This window comes from Mytilus galloprovincialis, chromosome 13 (assembly GCF_965363235.1).
Source record: "Mytilus galloprovincialis chromosome 13, xbMytGall1.hap1.1, whole genome shotgun sequence".
NCBI lineage: Eukaryota > Metazoa > Mollusca > Bivalvia > Mytilida > Mytilidae > Mytilus > Mytilus galloprovincialis.
This window is the reverse complement of record NC_134850.1, coordinates 50090904-50109732: the sequence shown is the minus strand read 5'-3', so window position 1 is coordinate 50109732 and position 18829 is coordinate 50090904. Positions and strand designations below refer to the sequence as shown.

Below are 18829 nucleotides of genomic sequence, written 5' to 3'. Positions count from 1 at the left end.
GTAAAACCTTTCAATAGTTTTGTGTCAGATTGTTATTGTAGATTTTTTTATCTATTTATATTATAACCTTGCCTAATCTAGATAGACAAGATTCTTCTGTCTAAATTGAGAAAAAAAGTTTTTAAATATCTTTTTTAAGTGTCTTGAGCTCAGTTCCAACTTTGTCATATTTGTCAAATATGTACAGGCACTGATTGAAGCGCACACCACATGAAAAAAAAATGTAATAATTGTAAAATTACCGACAATTTCTATCAAAAGAAGTTCCTCTAATTCTGATTTGAAAAGTGTGCTCAGACATCAAATCCAGAGGCAGAAGACTATCAGATATGGTGTAGTTCTGACTTGAAATGATGCCAACTAGCGATCCCCATTGTTGCTTCAATGATTCTGCATGTTTTTTTTATTTTACTGTAGGGGGAAGTATGGTTGCAAAGTTGAAACTTTTGAAGGTATTGATAGAAAGGGACCAACAGGGAATGGATCAGTGTCTGGAAAGACCTATCGTTTGAAAACTATCAGAAGCTTTTTATTTGTCCAGTGCCAAATATTTCATGTAAAATGATTAGAAATCATCAATGTTGCATAGCATAATCCTTATAAATTTGAATGTTTTACAAATTTTTATTTAATTAAGTCTCCCAAACAAAGTTTGGAGACTTATTGTTTTTTCTCAGTTCTTATTATTTTTATTCTTCTTCTTCTTCTTCTTCTTCTTCGACTTATTGTTTTTGCTCAGTTCTTATTATTTTTATTATTCTTCTTCTTCTTCTTCTTCTTCTTCTTCTTCTTCTTCTTCTTCTTCTTCTTCTTCTTCTTCTTCTTCTTCTTCTTCTTCTTCTTCTTCTTCTTCTTCTTCTTCTTCTTCTTCTTCTTCTTCTTCTTCTTCTTCTTCTTCTTCTTCTTCTTCTTCTTCTTCTTCTTCTTCTTTTTTCTTCTTCTTTTTCTTCCGCCACTTTTAAAAAATGAACTTGTCCGCAGCGTTTCTCCAAAACTGCTTGTCAGATTTACTTAGGGGTTCATAGAATGTTAGACTAATATGTCTAGGTGAGCCATCAATCTTTCGTTTGTGCATTTGGGTCTATTAAGGGGTATTTTGGGGGGCAGAAAGAAGGGAGGGGTTTACTATAGAACCCTATGGGATTTTTTTTTATAAATTTTTCAAATGAATATAACTTGAAAACTGTAAGTGATAAACACACGCAATCTTCAGAAATGATCATAGGACAATAAAACAAATCACATGAAATATAGGGTGAGTCCCTGGGGGTCATCCCCACCCCGTTCAATTTGAGAATGTACTATTATCTTGTAAACGGTCCAGATCCCCACCCCTAAACCATATATATTCTTGAATGGGACGATAAAACAAATCAAATGAAATTAAATGGAAGTCCCCGGGGGTCATCCCCACCCCGTTCAATTTTAGAATGTGCTATTATCTTGTAAACGGTCCAGATCCCCACCCCTAAACCATATATATTCTTGTAGGGGACAATAAAACAAATGAAATGAAATAAAAGGAAAGTCCCTAGGGGTCACCCCACCCCCTCTTGTTTGAAAACTTGTAAACGGTCAACATCCCCACCCCTAAACTATATATATTCTTGTAAGGGACAATAAAACTAATCAAATGAAATTAAATGGAAGTTCCTGGGGGTCACCCCCACCCCGTTCAATTTGAGAATGTACTATTATCTTGTAAACGGTCCAGATCCCCACCTCTAAACCATATATATTCTTGTAGGGGACAATAAAACAAATGAAATGAGATAAAAGGGAAGTCCTGAGGGGGCCATCCCACCCCCTCTTGTTTGAAAACTTGTAAACGGTCAACATCCCCACCCCTAAACCATATATATTCTTGTAGGGGACAATAAAACAAATAAAATGAAATAAAAGGGAAGTCCCTAGGGGGTCACCCCACCCTACGCTTGTATGAAAACTTGTTAATGGTCAACATCCCCACCCCTAAACCATATATATTCTTGTATGGGACAATAAAACAAATCAAATGAAATGTAGGTAAAGTCCCTGGGGGTCACCACCACCCCCTCCTGTTTGAATACTTGTAAATGGTGGAGATTCCCACCAGTAAGCCATATATACATGTATTCTTGTATGGGACAAAAAATCAAATCAAATGAACATGGGACCATATGAATGGCGAGTTATGGGAGCTTTGTTTGGGAGACTTCGTAACAGCATCCTGTTACAATTACTTCTTGTTATATACAAAATTCCCTGAAAATAAAAGTTGTTTGTTTAAGCCTTGCCAAATAAGGTCAAATCCTTGTAGGTTAGAATCTATTTTGAATACAAAACTAGATCCTGTTCATCCTGAAAGGTTTTACAATATTATGGAGTTCTAATTACACTTACAGTAACTAGGATATCCAATATGAAGGATTATAATTGCTTTGTATATTTGCAGAAATAAAAGTACAACATATCAATAGAAAGAATTTTAAGCAATATTGTTGTCAGAATTGAAACCATTGTATTTTATATTGATTAAACGTGAAGCTTCATTTATCATTTATTGTACAAACTAGAACCCAGAGTATTAGTCTAGGCGATATTTCAGATTGATGAAACTCTTGTTTAATATTTGATGATTGGTAATTGGAAAAGAAAAGTAAATATTATTCCTTCAAAGGCTTATAGGGATGTAGAAAGGATCTATGATGGTATTAAAACTAATCTTATTTCTTTAGCTGATTACATTGGTAGCAAAAATTATAAGTTTAAGTGGATATTAGTTTTTAGATGAAATTTAACAATACCATATGTGTGTTTGATGTAAGATGTAAAAGAAAAATCTTTTAATCATGCGCTGCCAGCATTGAAGCATTAAATTGAACTGCTAAATGAATGGTACCCATAGGTACGCTCAATAGTCCACAGATCACAGGACTTAACTATGTTGCTGGTATCCCTGGGTTCAGAAAGTTCACAGGGCTATTAGATAAGAAGCTACTGATATGATGTACTACCAAAGGCTGTACCAACAAACAAGTAGAAAATAAACAAAAAGTTATATGATTGTAATTTTGTTCGAAAAAGTTATTGCAAGTCTTCAATACATAATCAAGCCATTATATATAAATGTCATTTTGAAAAAAAGGGGGTTCATGAACTTGTTATCAAGCTAATGCTATGGAACTAGAGTTGAAAAATGCATCTTGGCAAGCTAGACATAACTTTTTATTTTATCAACAACATAACTGCCTTTGTAAATGTATCATATGCCCTACAGTTTGTTTAGTAATGAGTATAATCCACTAATAGCTTACTACAGCTGCTGGTGAAAATATTTTTATTTGAAATACTAACACAAACAATGTCATACAACCTCAATTGTTAAATAAAACTGAATTAAATGTATAAATAGCTGGAGGATGTATCTCTGTAATAATCATTATAACATTTATCAGATCATCCTTTTAAATGACATCATAGATACCTTATTTCTAACACATTAAAAAGACAGAAATAGTTAGAAATAAGGTATCTCTTATAAGCCCTGTATATATAATGGTGAATTCAAGTTTACACTTCAATGATTGTGTAGGTGTTCATATTTAGATACACTGTATTTTGACCATACCGTTCAGTCTACCAGAAATCCTCTGTTAAGTATCACTGTACTGAGCAAAATGCATTAAAACATTTAATGGCATTGAACCATCTTCTTATATAATTATATAAAAAGTCCATGGATGATTTTGCCCCCAAAGTAAAAATCGTGCATTTACATTGTAAAAAGAAAGTGCATTTATCATAACTTTTTATACAATATAAGAATTTTCTGGGTATTTTTATGCCCCACCTACAATAGTAGAGGGGCATTATGTTTTCTGGTCTGTGCCTCCGTTCGTCTGTCCGCTTCAGGTTAAAGTTTTTGGTCAAGGTAGTTTTTGAAGAAGTTGAAGTCCAATCAACTTGAAACTTAGTACACTTGTTCCCCATGATATGATCTTTCTAATTTTAATGCCAAATTATAGTTTTGACCCCAATTTCATGGTCCACTGAACATAGAAAATGATAGTGCGAAGTTCAGGTTAAAGTTTTTGGTCAAGGTAGTTTTTGAAGAAGTTGAAGTCCAATCAACTTGAAACTTAGTACACATGTTCCCCATGATATGATCTTTCTAATTTTAATTCCAAATTAAAGTTTTGACCCCAATTTCACCGTCCACTGAACATAGAAAATGATAGTGCGAGTGGGGCATTCGTGTACTATGGACACATTCTTGTTTCTGCCTGTCATGCAGATGTTGTTTGCATTAAAGGACGACTTCCAGCATTAGGTTGATGATAGTAGCAACTATAGGTCACTATACAGTGTTTCAATGACGAACAAAATCCACACCACATAGAGAGCTATAAAAGCCTTGCTTTAACTAAGTGTAAAAATTTTAAATGAGACAACATAAGTCTTGATTTGTAACAGTACAAAACAAAAACCAAATATGATATTATCAGGAACAAAAGACCACTGATTTACAGGCTCCTTATTTCTATGATTGAAAGTACACTACTATAGATTAAGGATTCAATTTTCAGTCTTGATTTTTTAAACAAATAAATTCAACAGAGATCAATGTTATTAATTATAATCTATTTTTTTTTTTATTTACATGTACATAAAAGTGCATTTGAAATTCATTCTTTATAGAGATAAGAGATTTAAACTTATAAACTCAATCAAGTGTTCATTTGTTTATTTATTATTTAAATATGGATTCAGTTGAAAACTTGGAGTCATGCTTGCAAGGTCTCGGAACAATAGGCTTTTAAAATGACAGTATAGAGATAGTTAGAGAAAATTACGTACTGTGGGAATTTATACTATGTAAACTGTGTATTGATATTTGTTATGTTAACCAATTATAATGTAGTACAATAATGGACTTGAAATTTATCTGGTTCTAAAAAATAAAGATGAAGACCAAACTGCTGGTAGGTGCAATTTAGAATACCTTTATTATTAATCATTAATATGAAAGTTTTGACATGAATAATTCTTTGAAATAAGCCAGTCAGTGTGCATTAATTAAGCAGGTCATCAGATTTGGAGTTCTTGTGCTAATCTTTCAGAAGTAAACCTTTTGAAAGGTTCCATAAATTTGAAATTAGTCCAGGTTCTAGTAGGTCCCGGTTCTAGGACCTGTATACTTGCTATGTGGTTTTTATACGCCCGTCAAAATTTTGACGGGACGTATTATGGTATACAAATGTCTGGTGTCCGTCTGTCTGTCCCACGTAAACATGTCGCACCGTAACTTGAGAACGACTTACCTAAATTTCATGAAACTTAATATAGTTGTTTCTTATGATGGTCAAATGATCTGTATACTTTTTGGTGAAATAAGATTTAAACTTTTTGAGTTATGGCACTTTGTAACTAAAACAGTGGTGTGAATATTTTTCACATGTCGCACCGTATCTCCAAAACGATTCTTGATTATTGCTTAAAACTTTACACACTTCTTAGTTATATTAATCTTAATATCTGTATACTTTTTGGTGATGATTCAAAATTTCATTTTTGAGTTATTGAGTATTTTGTAAAAAAGGGGTAGGGTTTTTTTACATGTCGCGCCGTATCTCAAAAAATGATTTATGATTATTGCTTAAAACTTTACACACTTCTTTGTTATATTAATCTGAAGATCTGTATACTTTTTAGTGATGACTCAAAATTTTATTTTTGAGTTATTGAGTATTTTGTAAAAAAGGGGAGGTTTTTTTTTTACATGTCGCGGTATCTCAAAAACAATTTATGATTATTGCTTGAAACTGTACACACTTCTTTGTTATATTAATCTTAAGATCTTTATACTTTTTGGTTTGATTAAAAATTTTATTTTAGTGATATTTAGTTTTTTGTAAATAAAAAACAGGGTGTGGGGGTTTCACATGTCCCGCCGTGTCTCAAAAAAAATAAATGGTTATTGCTTAAAACTTTCTCAGAAACTATTTATGATTATTGCATAAAACTTCCACACAAGACGTCGGGCGTATGATCATGCGCTCATGACACAGCTGTTTATTAAACAATTTAAGTACAAATCAGACTATGAGTATACTTATACATTTACTCTAAATGAAATTCCATCAAGTGAACCAACACCTGAATGGTGATTGTGTGGTAGGGTAAAAAACAAGTGGATACTGCTAGGTATTCACAGTTTTCTTAAAATAAATCAGAAATGATTAGACCATTAAGATTTTGACAAACCGAACCAGACTTTAACAATGTTTAAAAATGTTATTTTTCATCAACTTTTGACCTCAGTTTTCATAAGGAATAATTCCTACCCTAATCTATTTACACCCTGTATTTTATTTTCAATTAATTTCTTGATGCTTTCTGTTTGCTGTTTTTAAAATTATTTTTACGATATTATTTTTTATATATTTTAGAGCTCAGAAGGAGGGATTGAGATGTCTGCAAAAGCTAAGACACCAGTGCCACTAGAAGACACATGTTTCTTCAGGGATGGTGAGAGAAGAATAGGTATATATAACTATAAATATCTGGTGCAGGATTTTCTCGCTGCATTGAAGACCAATTGGTGGCCTTCAGCTCTTTGTTTTACTCTTTGGTCAACCATTGTTGTCTCTGAAACATTCCCCATTTCCATTCTCAATTTTAATTCACTTTTTTGTGGAGAAATTCTTATTTTTTAATATTAAACTAAATTATGTCCCTTCCTTTTCATTTTTGTCTGTCTTCCATGTGTGCAATTAACTTCATTTGTAAGATCAAAGTGAGGAAACTTTATGTTTGATGTTAAAAAGTCACAGGAATTGAGAAAGTATAAAATCATGTTTACTAATTCATCAACAGGACTAGATTAACTGAAAGTCAAATTGTAATATTTTCTATTGCAATTCAAAGGTTTTGCTGGATTGACCTTTTTGAAAGGGATGCTTAGTCGTTAGTTCAGATTACTTAAAGAATTACCTCGAAAAGATGCACATCACATAAGTTACTCTTAGTAAATAGTTTCTTTAAATTTATAGCAACAAATACAGAAGTTTCTCATTTTTTCAACTCATAAATTTTGATTTAAGAAATGATATATACAAAATGACATACCATTAAAATATGTTTATATTTATATGTATATATTAAATTTTATGGATGTATTCACATCTTTTGTAAAGGGTTTAAATTGTATTTATTTGAAATTGTTGTATTGATATATCACATTTAAGATAAGTTAGATATTTATGCTTTACTAGTGATTTAAACATTCAATTGTGTCACTTTTTGTTAGGGTTTAATTGTGTGGGTCACTGATATACCAATGATTATGTGTATTTAAGTGAGGACCGTTAGAGTGTTTTTTATATAAAAAATAAGGAAATTTGCTATACATGTATAAAAATAATTAAATTTGGTATGATTGCCAATGAGAAAACTAACTACCATTGTTCAAATGAAGTTGAAATGAAGTGGATGCAGAAGTAGAAACCTAATTTTCATTGTTGAAGAATGTATTGTGGTTAAATTTGTACTATTTGTTAGTTCTTATTGCCTGTTTTCAATATTTATGATAACACATACTGTGTCAAAAAAAAAAAAAAAAAGAGGCTCTGAGCCATTAGCTAACCAGATGCAAAGGTCAAATTTGAGCAGTGCCAATTGGTGTCTTTTACTTTGCAAGATTTCCCTTCTTGTCTAGTGTTAGAGGGTGCTGCTTCATGATGCAATGGTAACATTGGAGTGGAACTCATGTGGGTCTAAGCGTAACACGGGATTGGTGATTTTTTGAAGCGTGATATGTGAAAGTCAAACTATTGTGCCATGAAAATGGGAAATGAAGTCTAGCAGGACACGGAAAATTACAAAAAAAAAAAAATGAGAATTGCTTACGTACATGTATAAGCGGGATACGGGAATCTGACATAACAGTAAGCAGGATCCAGGATCAGAACTCCCCAATAAGACCCCCCATTGGAGGCTTAGGATGCGATAGTATTAAATAAGCACTGAATGAATCAGAACTTGGTGTAAAATATATGAATACAGAGATGTGGTATGATTGCATAGAGACAAAATATATGAATACTGAGATGTGGTATGATTGCATAGAGACAAAATATATGAATACAGAGATGTGGTATGATTGCATAGAGACAAAATATATGAATACAGAGATGTGGTATGATTGCATAGAGACAAAATATATGAAAACGGAGATGTGGTATTATTGCATAGAGACAAAATATATGAATATGGAGATGTGGTATGATTGCATAGAGACAAAATATATGAATACGGAGATGTGGTATGATTGCATAGAGACAAAATATATGAATACGGAGATGTGGTATGATTGCATAGAGACAAAATATATGAATACGGAGATGTGGTATGATTGCATAGAGACAAAATATATGAATACGGAGATGTGGTATGATTGCATAGAGACAAAATATATGAATACAGAACAGAGATGTGGTATGATTGCATAGAGACAAAATATATGAATACGGAGATACATGAGGTATGATTGCATAGAGACAACTTTTCACCAGAGGTCAAAGGTAATGAGGATATAAATCAAGATCAACATGCAGCGTTCAACAATGAGAATATTGATGTGTGTAGTATAAGCTATAAAAGTTCTTAGCATATCAAAATGTGATACAAATCTAAAGAGAAAACCCATGGAAGTTGAAAATGAGGTATATTTCTGTATCTACAGCATTGTATAAGATAATACAAAAACTTTGAAAGATTAGATAACAATGATAAACAGAGGAAGCAACTATAATGTAAATGCTGCAGAGATGCAGATTAAAAAGGGAGCAGAAACTATTCCCTACATAGAATATTTTTGACTTTCAGATTTAGATTAATATATATAATACAAAATTAACATAAAGTACCAATTTGTCAACACTTTATGAGGCTTTTATTTTATTAAAATGCTGGTCGACTTGTTTTGCCTTCCAGCCAATGACCAGAAATTACCATGATATTCATTTATGACTAAATTTAAAACTGCATTAAGAAACTATTGAAGAATTTCTCCATGTTTGCATTTGCAAGGGCAAAATAATAGATTTGAGCATAGCTCCTCCTTTGACAGATTAAATTCATTACGTAACACAGTTATTATTTTTAATGAGTAACATTATCGGCTAATGTGCGATGATCATTGCGCTACAACAGTTAGATTTGACCGTGTCTATTTTGTTTTGACTCCAATGGTAAAAATTGCAGTTTATCTTGACATATATATAACTGACTGATTCAAAATTAGTCTCCTAATTAGAATAATTTTTCTTATCACATTTCATTATAAGACAAATATAGCATATTATCATGTAAAATTCATTACTTTATTCATCATTACATAATTATACATATAAATATTAGACAAACATTGATTATATTGTAAATTAACTGACAATTGTTTTACCCTTGGGTATCAGATATAGTATTATTTGTTTGATGACTGTATAAACTGTCTGTGATTAAGACTGTCTTGTGCTTCTATGAGTGCTTGAAATAGGTTGTAATTCTGTAAACAATGTAATTTCCAATACTGCAATAGGAACTCCCTTTGGGGCTAAATTTACTGTGGCACTTTTACTATGAAGTTTAGTGAAAAATTATAATCATCCCAGAACAGAAAGTTGATATGTTTGCACCTTTATTTTATTCAAAGGTCAAATTATATTTTGCTGTGCAGCATATTTTCAATATTTATATGACCTGAACTTCTAAGAGTTTAAACTTATACTAAAATTCTATATTACCCCTACCTCCCTTTTTGGACCTCTTAAGAATTAAATTTTAGACGCTACCCTGTTTTTCTATACTAGTATCATTCCCAAGTTATGACTGTATGAGTTCATATCTGGGAAGTCTACATTAACAAATAATATCTCCCCAAAAGAGTAGTGGCTTGTGAAATAGTTCTGTTTACAAAGTACAAACTTCAGTTACTATGGATTCATTTATTGGGTTCCCAATCCAGGATAAAGGGAAGTTCCAACTATATGTCTCCATTCAAATGCATTGATAGGCCAAAAAAATAAAGGGGGGGTTCGATCCGCCACTGACTTTTAACTAAGTTTTTTGGATACAAGTAAGATTTTGATTTCTGTTTGTACTGGAGTTCTTGAAAAAATTACTGGTTTATTTGGTTGATTTGTCCATATGTTGATAACACTGGTTTAATGTTTTATTTAGGCTTCAGCAATAACATCACAACTTTCAATAAAATAAGATGATCAGTCGGCTTCAAGTTTTACTCCATAATTTCACACTGATCTTCGATTTTCTTGCCTACCATTGATCCACAGATTGAAAAAGTCACTGGGTACTTTGATTTATACACTTAATGACTTAATTTAAACTAGTCTACTGATTTTAAGTCAGACAGGATAAATCTTATTCCATTCATTAAAGTTCTTTAGAAAAGTCTGAGAGTCTAAGAGTAGGAGTAGACATTTCATATGTCAATCCAATGCAAAAAATGAATTGAAATTGTAGCTTTTTTTCCGTAAAAGTCATGAAATCAGACAAGATGTAGGAGTTTCATGTTAGTAATTTGACATTGTGAGAGAAAAAACACCAATTGCATGTAATAAAATAGTAAAATTGTGTAAATGTCACACTTAATAACTTTCAATTTATCTGCTAAAAGGTCAGATGATGAAATTCTGCAGAAGGTGAAATTATTTTGTTGATTTGTTATTGTCATGAAATACAGAACTTTAATGATTTAATGATGTTTTATATTTGTTTGGAAGGTTGGCAGAAATTTAAGCTACAGTTCTAGCCAGCATTTTAAATTGTGTGTTACTTTAGTGTCTTCAGCTATCCTGATAATTTTTTTAATACCTATATTGATGCTATCCCTTTCACTGGTGCATTACAATTGCTTGCATATTTTACCACTTCACTTGCCTTGAAAATCACATACAGTGTATGTGCATAGCTTTGAATACATTTGTGCATGATTTCAGATAAAAAAAACTTATAGAATAAAAATCTTTTTGAATATGCAATTTACAATTTTCTCCACAATTTCAAAGTTGTAGATGTCATATTAACTGGTTTTAAGAAAAACTCTTAAAGTCAAACCTGATATATATTATGTATATTGTCCAGTAACATTGATTATTTGTTTTCTCACAAATACATGTTTATGATACTTATTGTATTGTATTTCATGGTGCTTTAAAAATGCTTACACTGTTGTGTTATAAACTTTTATTTCTTTAGAATTAAATCCAATTTATTTAAATTTTTATTTATGTTTATATATATATACTCAATGATCCAGACCTTTTGTTACCCATACACATTGACAAATGAACACACAACTGGTTTTCAAAAGGATCATACTGAACAAAGCAGAATAAAGACACTGGACAGAATCATTGAGACAAGAACATGTATTTGGTTTGATATTTTGTCACATTTTCTACTTTGTAATGCTTGCAAATTGCACATTAATTGAAATCTGGAAATTTATGGATATATGCATAATGTTCCAGAAATTAGTTAGTTAATGTTTTTTCTTTCCCACCTAGGGGCTTTATGTATTTCAGTCTGAGTGTCTGTCTGGCCATCCAATTTGTCTGTCCGTCTGTCTAGCCATCCCATTTGTCTGTCCGTCTGTCTCTCTCTTCAGGTTAAAGTTTTTTGTCAAGGTATTCCACAAAAAAAAAAAAACGCAAACAGTAGTCTACTCCAAAACACACAAAACACTTATATAGGAAGAAGCACGTTAAATTACCTTGTGAAAAATCAGTCTGCACCAAAAACTTTTTCAACTACTAGTCTGAAGACAAATATTCTGACATTTTTCTTATTGGTCCAAACAAAGTTTTGCAAAAACTTACTAGCCTGAAAGAAATTTTACTAGTCTGGGGCATCGGACTAGTGGCTAACCGTACAGACTGAAAAATAGGAAGGATGATGTCATTTGCTCTGGAAGTGTAAGCGTTTCTTGTTCCACTTTTGACAACTGTATTTTGACATGTGCACATTTTGTCAAAATGCAAGAATTATGATTTTTTTTTAATGAGAACAGGAACTGAATTATGACTGAATATATTCTATTTCATCATAATGACTGTACTTTAAGACTTCCAAATGACAAAGTCAGACATACTACTAAGAAAGAATATTGCATGTAGTAGAATTTTGCTCCTTTCTGTCAAGTATGTGATACTGGGGCAATAAAATTAATTGTGAATTCATGTCATGTTCAACAACCATCAGAAGTAACAAAATATTTTATTGGTCAATAGTAAGTTACAATGGAAAACTATATGATGGTATTGTTTCCTGGAAGGCATAATGTTTTACAGCGTGATTTCAGAACAATATATGGTCTATTTCATTTGGCAATATATTAACCAATTTTGAAGAAAATTTCTGTATGTAATGAAAAATATCCAATACCTGATTTAGTAATTAAATTGACTCCATTATCAGTTTTCAGCTTAATTAGAAGAATTGATTGTTATTTTAGTATAACAGATCTAAGGATATTGTGAAAATCTCAGTGTTGTATCAAATGATATTTCCACAACAAAAATAGACATAATTGTTGAAATAACAATCACAGGCACTCAGTTCCCATTGCTGTTGTTGGGTTTTTGTCCCCTGCTTAACATGATGTAGGGGACGTGGAAAAACTGGGCCTCCATCCTTGACTCAGTCTTTTCTGTCTTAATGTTAGCGCACTAAAGGGTACAACTCTTGCCAAAATTTTATACAACACTTACACCATAGGGTAATAAAAGAGTTAGGCAACGCAGGAGGACATATATATATTGCTCTTTTATTTTTTTTATTGAAGTTGAAGTTTTTATACATTCATCACTAAACAAACTGAAAAGTTACAGTTGAAATGATTATAAACAAGTTTTGAATTTTCAAATATTTAAGCATTTAGCAAAATATCACTTAAGAGACCTTTTTGATAAAAATGCTGATCTGGCACAGTACAATCATGACAATTAGTACAGTTATTGCTATTACAAGAGATGTTAATTTTTTTTACCATGTTCACAGAGTGTACGTGGTATTCAATCTTGTCTTAATTTCCCAGTAAAAAGTCTTTGCACTAAACATATATTAAGCGCTATAAGGGAGTGCACAGACACCTTGCCCCCTAAATCAACCTCTGATTGTTTTTCTTTCCCTGAAGATATCAGAACAATACTCCCAGCCTTAGATGTGGAGGGGCCTTAGTCAGAGGCCTTAGGTTTAGGCTAAAACATTTTATTTTTCTTCTGAATTCTTATTTTTCACTCGCACACTCTTTTTGAAAATCCTAGATACACTGTCCACTGACAGTAGAGCCATTATTAATAGCCTTAAGTTGCAAAAATGGTAGAAATATCAATCCTTGTTAAATTATGTTAACTTTATTGATAAATAAATAGGTTGCACTGTCTAGTGAATTCATTGGAGACATGTTATTTGTGCTGTGACACTCTAAAGTCATATAAAATGTAATTATAAACACAAAATGCCCATTCTATCATTACTTTTATGACCAACAGACTAAGTCTAAAAGACATTTGACTTGCATTAATGCGTTTGAGTAAGAAATCTGGAAACAAGGGATTTTTCTGGCTTATTTCCTGTTTCTGGTAGACTTTACATTGTTGATCTTATTAATTCTGTCCTGCTCTTAATCTGGCCATGGGTGATTTTAAAAAAAATGAATTTTATTTTCTAATAAAAGTTGAAACTAATGATACCTTTGATACAAAAATCTTTGCATTGGTAAATATATTATAGTGTTTAATAATTAGAAAAGGGTAGTTGTTGTTTTCTAGTATATCAAGTGCTTAATTACTAATAAAGATTTGGTCATAATGGTCAATTACTTTTTCTGTCAGATACATGTGACTTGGTCATTATAACAATTAACAGCCATAAACAATTCTGTCATGAGGGAGACTACAACAAAATTTCTACAAAATTTGCTCTGTGTCTGTTAATAAAATGATGCATTGTACCTGATTAACTAACACAGTTTGGTAATGTCTTAAAAAGTTCTATTAGACAGAGGTTTTGCTTGATAAACCTGCATTATTATTTAACATGCATGGGTATTGTCTTGAAGGTTAGTAAAATCATTGATGCCATTTGAGATGAAGTAACTGACAACATCAGTCCCTTAAGCATTACTCTAAATTAGATACTTTACTGGAAATAATTATAATGGAGACTGTGACTGATTAAGACAGAAGTTGCATGAGGCTGCTTAATTAACTTGAGTAGAATAACAAAGTTGTCACGATGAAGAAAAATAAATGGCTTTGTTTCAGTAAAAAAAGACATTTTTTAGCCCTTAATTGTTTGTCTAAATTTCTATTTTCTTATCTTCTTCACTACTATTGCCATTTGTTATGTTTTTTTACTGTCATGTAAAGTACTGGTTTGTTTGAATGAATTATACATCAGGACTGCATGTATAAGAGACACCCATGGTGGCGTTATCCCAAGTGGGTGTATCTAATTTACACAAAGATATAATGATTTAAAGCAAAAGTGGTTAAGTTTTCGATAATTTAGGTGGAAATTGCATCTTATGTTATAGAAAAACTGATAAAATGAACTGTATTCAACTGCATTTAATGACATCTTAGTGTAAGTACTTTGACAAGTCTGAATAAGATATAGTTTGCTCCATTATAAGTTACCTTTTTATTAAAGTGTACCATTTGTGATAGATAAGTAAGGGCAAAGGTGGGGATTACTGTCATATTTGCTAGTCATGCCCTAAACGGAAAGCTATTTGTCCTAAATGGTGAATTGGGATTTAATTAGGACACGTTAATTTTTTGGTGACTAAATTGGGTTTTGATGGGGGTGTGAGCATTATGGAATATTAAAAAAGTGTGATTTGTAAAACTTGTTACTGTTTTTTTATTTTGCTTCTTACTGAATAATATTTACTTCATTCCTTTGCGTGTCCAGCAAATTAAATATTCATACTACCAATTCCATATGGACTTTATTGGACTAAACATTTGATGTAATGAACTAGATGGTAAACAATTACAAAAATTAGTATTATCTTTATGATGTGACAATTAAATTACATGTTAATAAGATTGGAATGGGTTTATAATCGACAATCCTATTGAGTTCTAAATACTTATTTTCCTCTAGGGAAATAATAGGATTTAATGAAGGGTCCAAATAGAGGTCAACTGTATTTTTCGTTACTCTTTCTTGTTTATTCCTAGTTATATTAAATAAAAATGCACTAAATAAACACATTTTTCAGTGTGAATAATACTTAATTTAGATGTATGAAAATTCATATTTGACACCAAAAACCTGTAAATCTATAAATTTGACTCTGCTTCCCCAATGATTTGATTTATATGTCTGCATGGTATGAGGAATAAAAGGAGATGTCACAGGTATACATCAATCAGACAACAACCCAAATAAACAAAAGGAGATGTCACAGGTATACATCAATCAGACAGCAACCCAAAGAAACAAAAGGAGATGTCACAGGTATACATCAATCAGACAACAACCCAAATAAACAAAAGGAGATGTCACAGGTATACATCAATCAGACAACAACCCAAAGAAACAAAAGGAGATGTCACAGGTATACATCAATCAGACAGCAACCCAAAGAAACAAAAGGAGATGTCACAGGTATACATCAATCAGACAACAACCCAAAGAAACAAAAGGAGATGTCACAGGTATACATCAATCAGACAGCAACCCAAAGAAATAAAAGGAGATGTCACAGGTATACATCAATCAGATGTCACAGGTATACATCAATCAGATGTCACAGGTATACATCAATCAGATGTCACAGGTATACATTAATCAGATGTCACAGGTATACATCAATCAGTTGTCACATGTATACATCAATCAGATGTCACAGGTATACATCAAACAGACAACAACCCAAAGAAACAAAAGGAGATGTCACAGGTATACATAAATCAGACAGCAACCCAAAGAAACAAAAGGAGATGTCACAGGTATACATCAATCAGACAGCAACCCAAAGAAACAAAAGGAGATGTCACAGGTATACATAAATCAGACAACAACCCAAAGAAACAAAAGGAGATGTCACAGGTATACATAAATCAGACAGCAACCCAAAGAAACAAAAGGAGATGTCACAGGTATACATCAATCAGACAACAACCCAAAGAAACAAAAGGAGATGTCACAGGTATACATCAATCAGACAGCAACCCAAAGAAACAAAAGGAGATGTCACAGGTATACATCAATCAGACAGCAACCCAAAGAAATAAAAGGAGATGTCACAGGTATACATCAATCAGACAACAACCCAAAGAAACAAAAGGAGATGTCACAGGTATACATCAATCAGACAACAACCCAAAGAAACATAAGGAGATGTCACAGGTATACATCAATCAGACAACAACCCAAAGAAACAAAAGGAGATGTCACAGGTATACATCAATCAGACAGCAACCCAAAGAAACATAAGGAGATGTCACAGGTATACATCAATCAGACAACAACCCAAAGAAACATAAGGAGATGTCACAGGTATACATCAATCAGACAACAACCCAAAGAAACAAAAGGAGATGTCACAGGTATACATCAATCAGATGTCACAGGTATACATCAATCAGATGTCACAGGTATACATCAATCAGACAACAACCCAAAGAAACATAAGGAGATGTCACAGGTATACATCAATCAGACAGCAACCCAAAGAAACAAAAGGAGATGTCACAGGTATACATCAATCAGACAACAACCCAAAGAAACAAAAGGAGATGTCACAGGTATACATCAATCAGACAGCAACCCAAAGAAACATAAGGAGATGTCACAGGTATACATCAATCAGACAACAACCCAAAGAAACAAAAGGAGATGTCACAGGTATACATCAATCAGACAGCAACCCAAAGAAATAAAAGGAGATGTCACAGGTATACATCAATCAGACAACAACCCAAAGAAACAAAAGGAGATGTCACAGGTATACATCAATCAGACAGCAACCCAAAGAAATAAAAGGAGATGTCACAGGTATACATCAATCAGACAGCAACCCAAAGAAACAAAAGGAGATGTCACAGGTATACATCAATCAGACAGCAACCCAAAGAAACAAAAGGAGATGTCACAGGTATACATCAATCAGACAGCAACCCAAAGAAACAAAAGCCCAGAAGACAATCTAAAACACATTAGCATAGTTCTAAATTAACAGGTCCAATTTATTTCAATACTAAAGAACAAGTATGCAGTTATTTTGTTTCCTCCTTCAAATGGTTTTATATTAGTTAAACTGTCATGTTGGGGCCTTTGATGGCTTATTGTACAGTATGGGTTACTGATACAGAATTAAACAGTTTCTCATTTTTGAAAAAAAAGCCTTAAAGGTGACCTATTGTTGTCTACAATAGGTTCTCAGTTAGTATCTCCCATTATCATCATTATTATTTTTCTCCAATGAAAATTGCTAAAAAAATGGAAGCACATGATGAAATAAAAATGTTTAAGGTTGATTGATTGATTAATGTTTGCTTCAAACTGACAAATGTCTATCCCAATCAAAACGTTTTGAACAATTGTAATAGTTGCAGTATTCAAAAATAACAGCCAGAAAATATTGTTTTAAAACATAGATTTTTATTTGTAATCTGGAAACATTATTAATGCTTGACCAAGCCTTGACAAAGCATATAATGTTCAGCTGTTGTTTCTAACCTTTTACAAATAAATTTTATATATAGAGATTAGAGACAATGGTATAGTTATTCTTTATTACATTAATAACAATTTGTTTCCTATATTTCCTTTGAATCTGGTTAAATGTAGGATGTAAAATTGACAAATAGTCCCTGTCAGTGAATATATACTAGCCATTAGCTAATGATGATAATGCCTTTGTAAGAATGAGGTACATAGACAATAACTGTTTAGTGTCTTTAAATATCAGCTGTATTTGTACGAGGCTAGGAAACAAGGTGTATGCAAGCTTTTAGCAAGCTATTACACCTGTTTCGAGCCAAGTACAAATACAGGTGATATTTAAAGACACTAAACAGTTATTGTCTTTATCCTGCAATTAATTCTGTATATTATTTGTGTTTTGAAAGACACAAAAACACATGTTTTGCATTTATTTTCGATTTGAATTTCGAATGGTCAACAATAATTCATCACTCAAAGTGATTAATTATCTATTTTAACATAACAACTAATTTCAACAGTAAAAACAAATAACAAAACATTGTCCAATTTGAAACAGGAGTGTACGAGTTGTCCTACGCTTCAGACTCGACATTCATTAAACATGCATGCTGAAATTGACATGGTTGTTTTTGTTACACAATCATACACATTCAAGTTTTGAAATCTATAGTTGTTATCGTAGAAAGACTGCTGTTCATGTGTGAATGTTATCAGAAAATTGGTGTGATTCTTATTGCTCTAAAGAAATGTTTGAAAACATACAGAACGTATAAAAGTAATCGTTAATTCGCAATTGATACGTCATTGGAATGCAATGCAATACACATTCTGAGGTCACGCAGGTTCATACAATACTCAGACCGGCAGTGGGCGGAGCTTTTAAGCGATATCTGTATAGTATACAGATACAGCATAGTGATATCTGTAGGGCTGTATCTGTATAGTAGAACACCCAATTGCAGGATAAATTGGTCTTATCTGATGATTGATACTGCAACTTAAGTTGTGTTTATTTCCTAAATATAGTAACATAGCTATATTTTGTATAATGTCAATTTCATCATGGAACACTTTCTCCACA

General features: G+C 32.2%; 1 protein-coding gene across 7 annotated transcripts in view; it reads left to right on the top strand.

The window, feature by feature from the left end:
- The window catches only part of LOC143055847 (anoctamin-7-like), a 77361-nt gene that overhangs the window by 15246 nt on the left and 43286 nt on the right, over positions 1 to 18829 (top strand). For 6 of the 7 annotated variants that reach the window (XM_076228894.1, XM_076228895.1, XM_076228897.1 and 3 more), the window contains exon 3: positions 6432 to 6525. In XM_076228894.1, coding sequence (XP_076085009.1) covers positions 6432 to 6525 — 94 coding nt within the window. Of the gene's footprint in view, positions 1 to 4803; positions 4965 to 6431; positions 6526 to 18829 lie in introns of those variants that run through there. The other variant, XM_076228896.1, reaches the window with a different exon arrangement.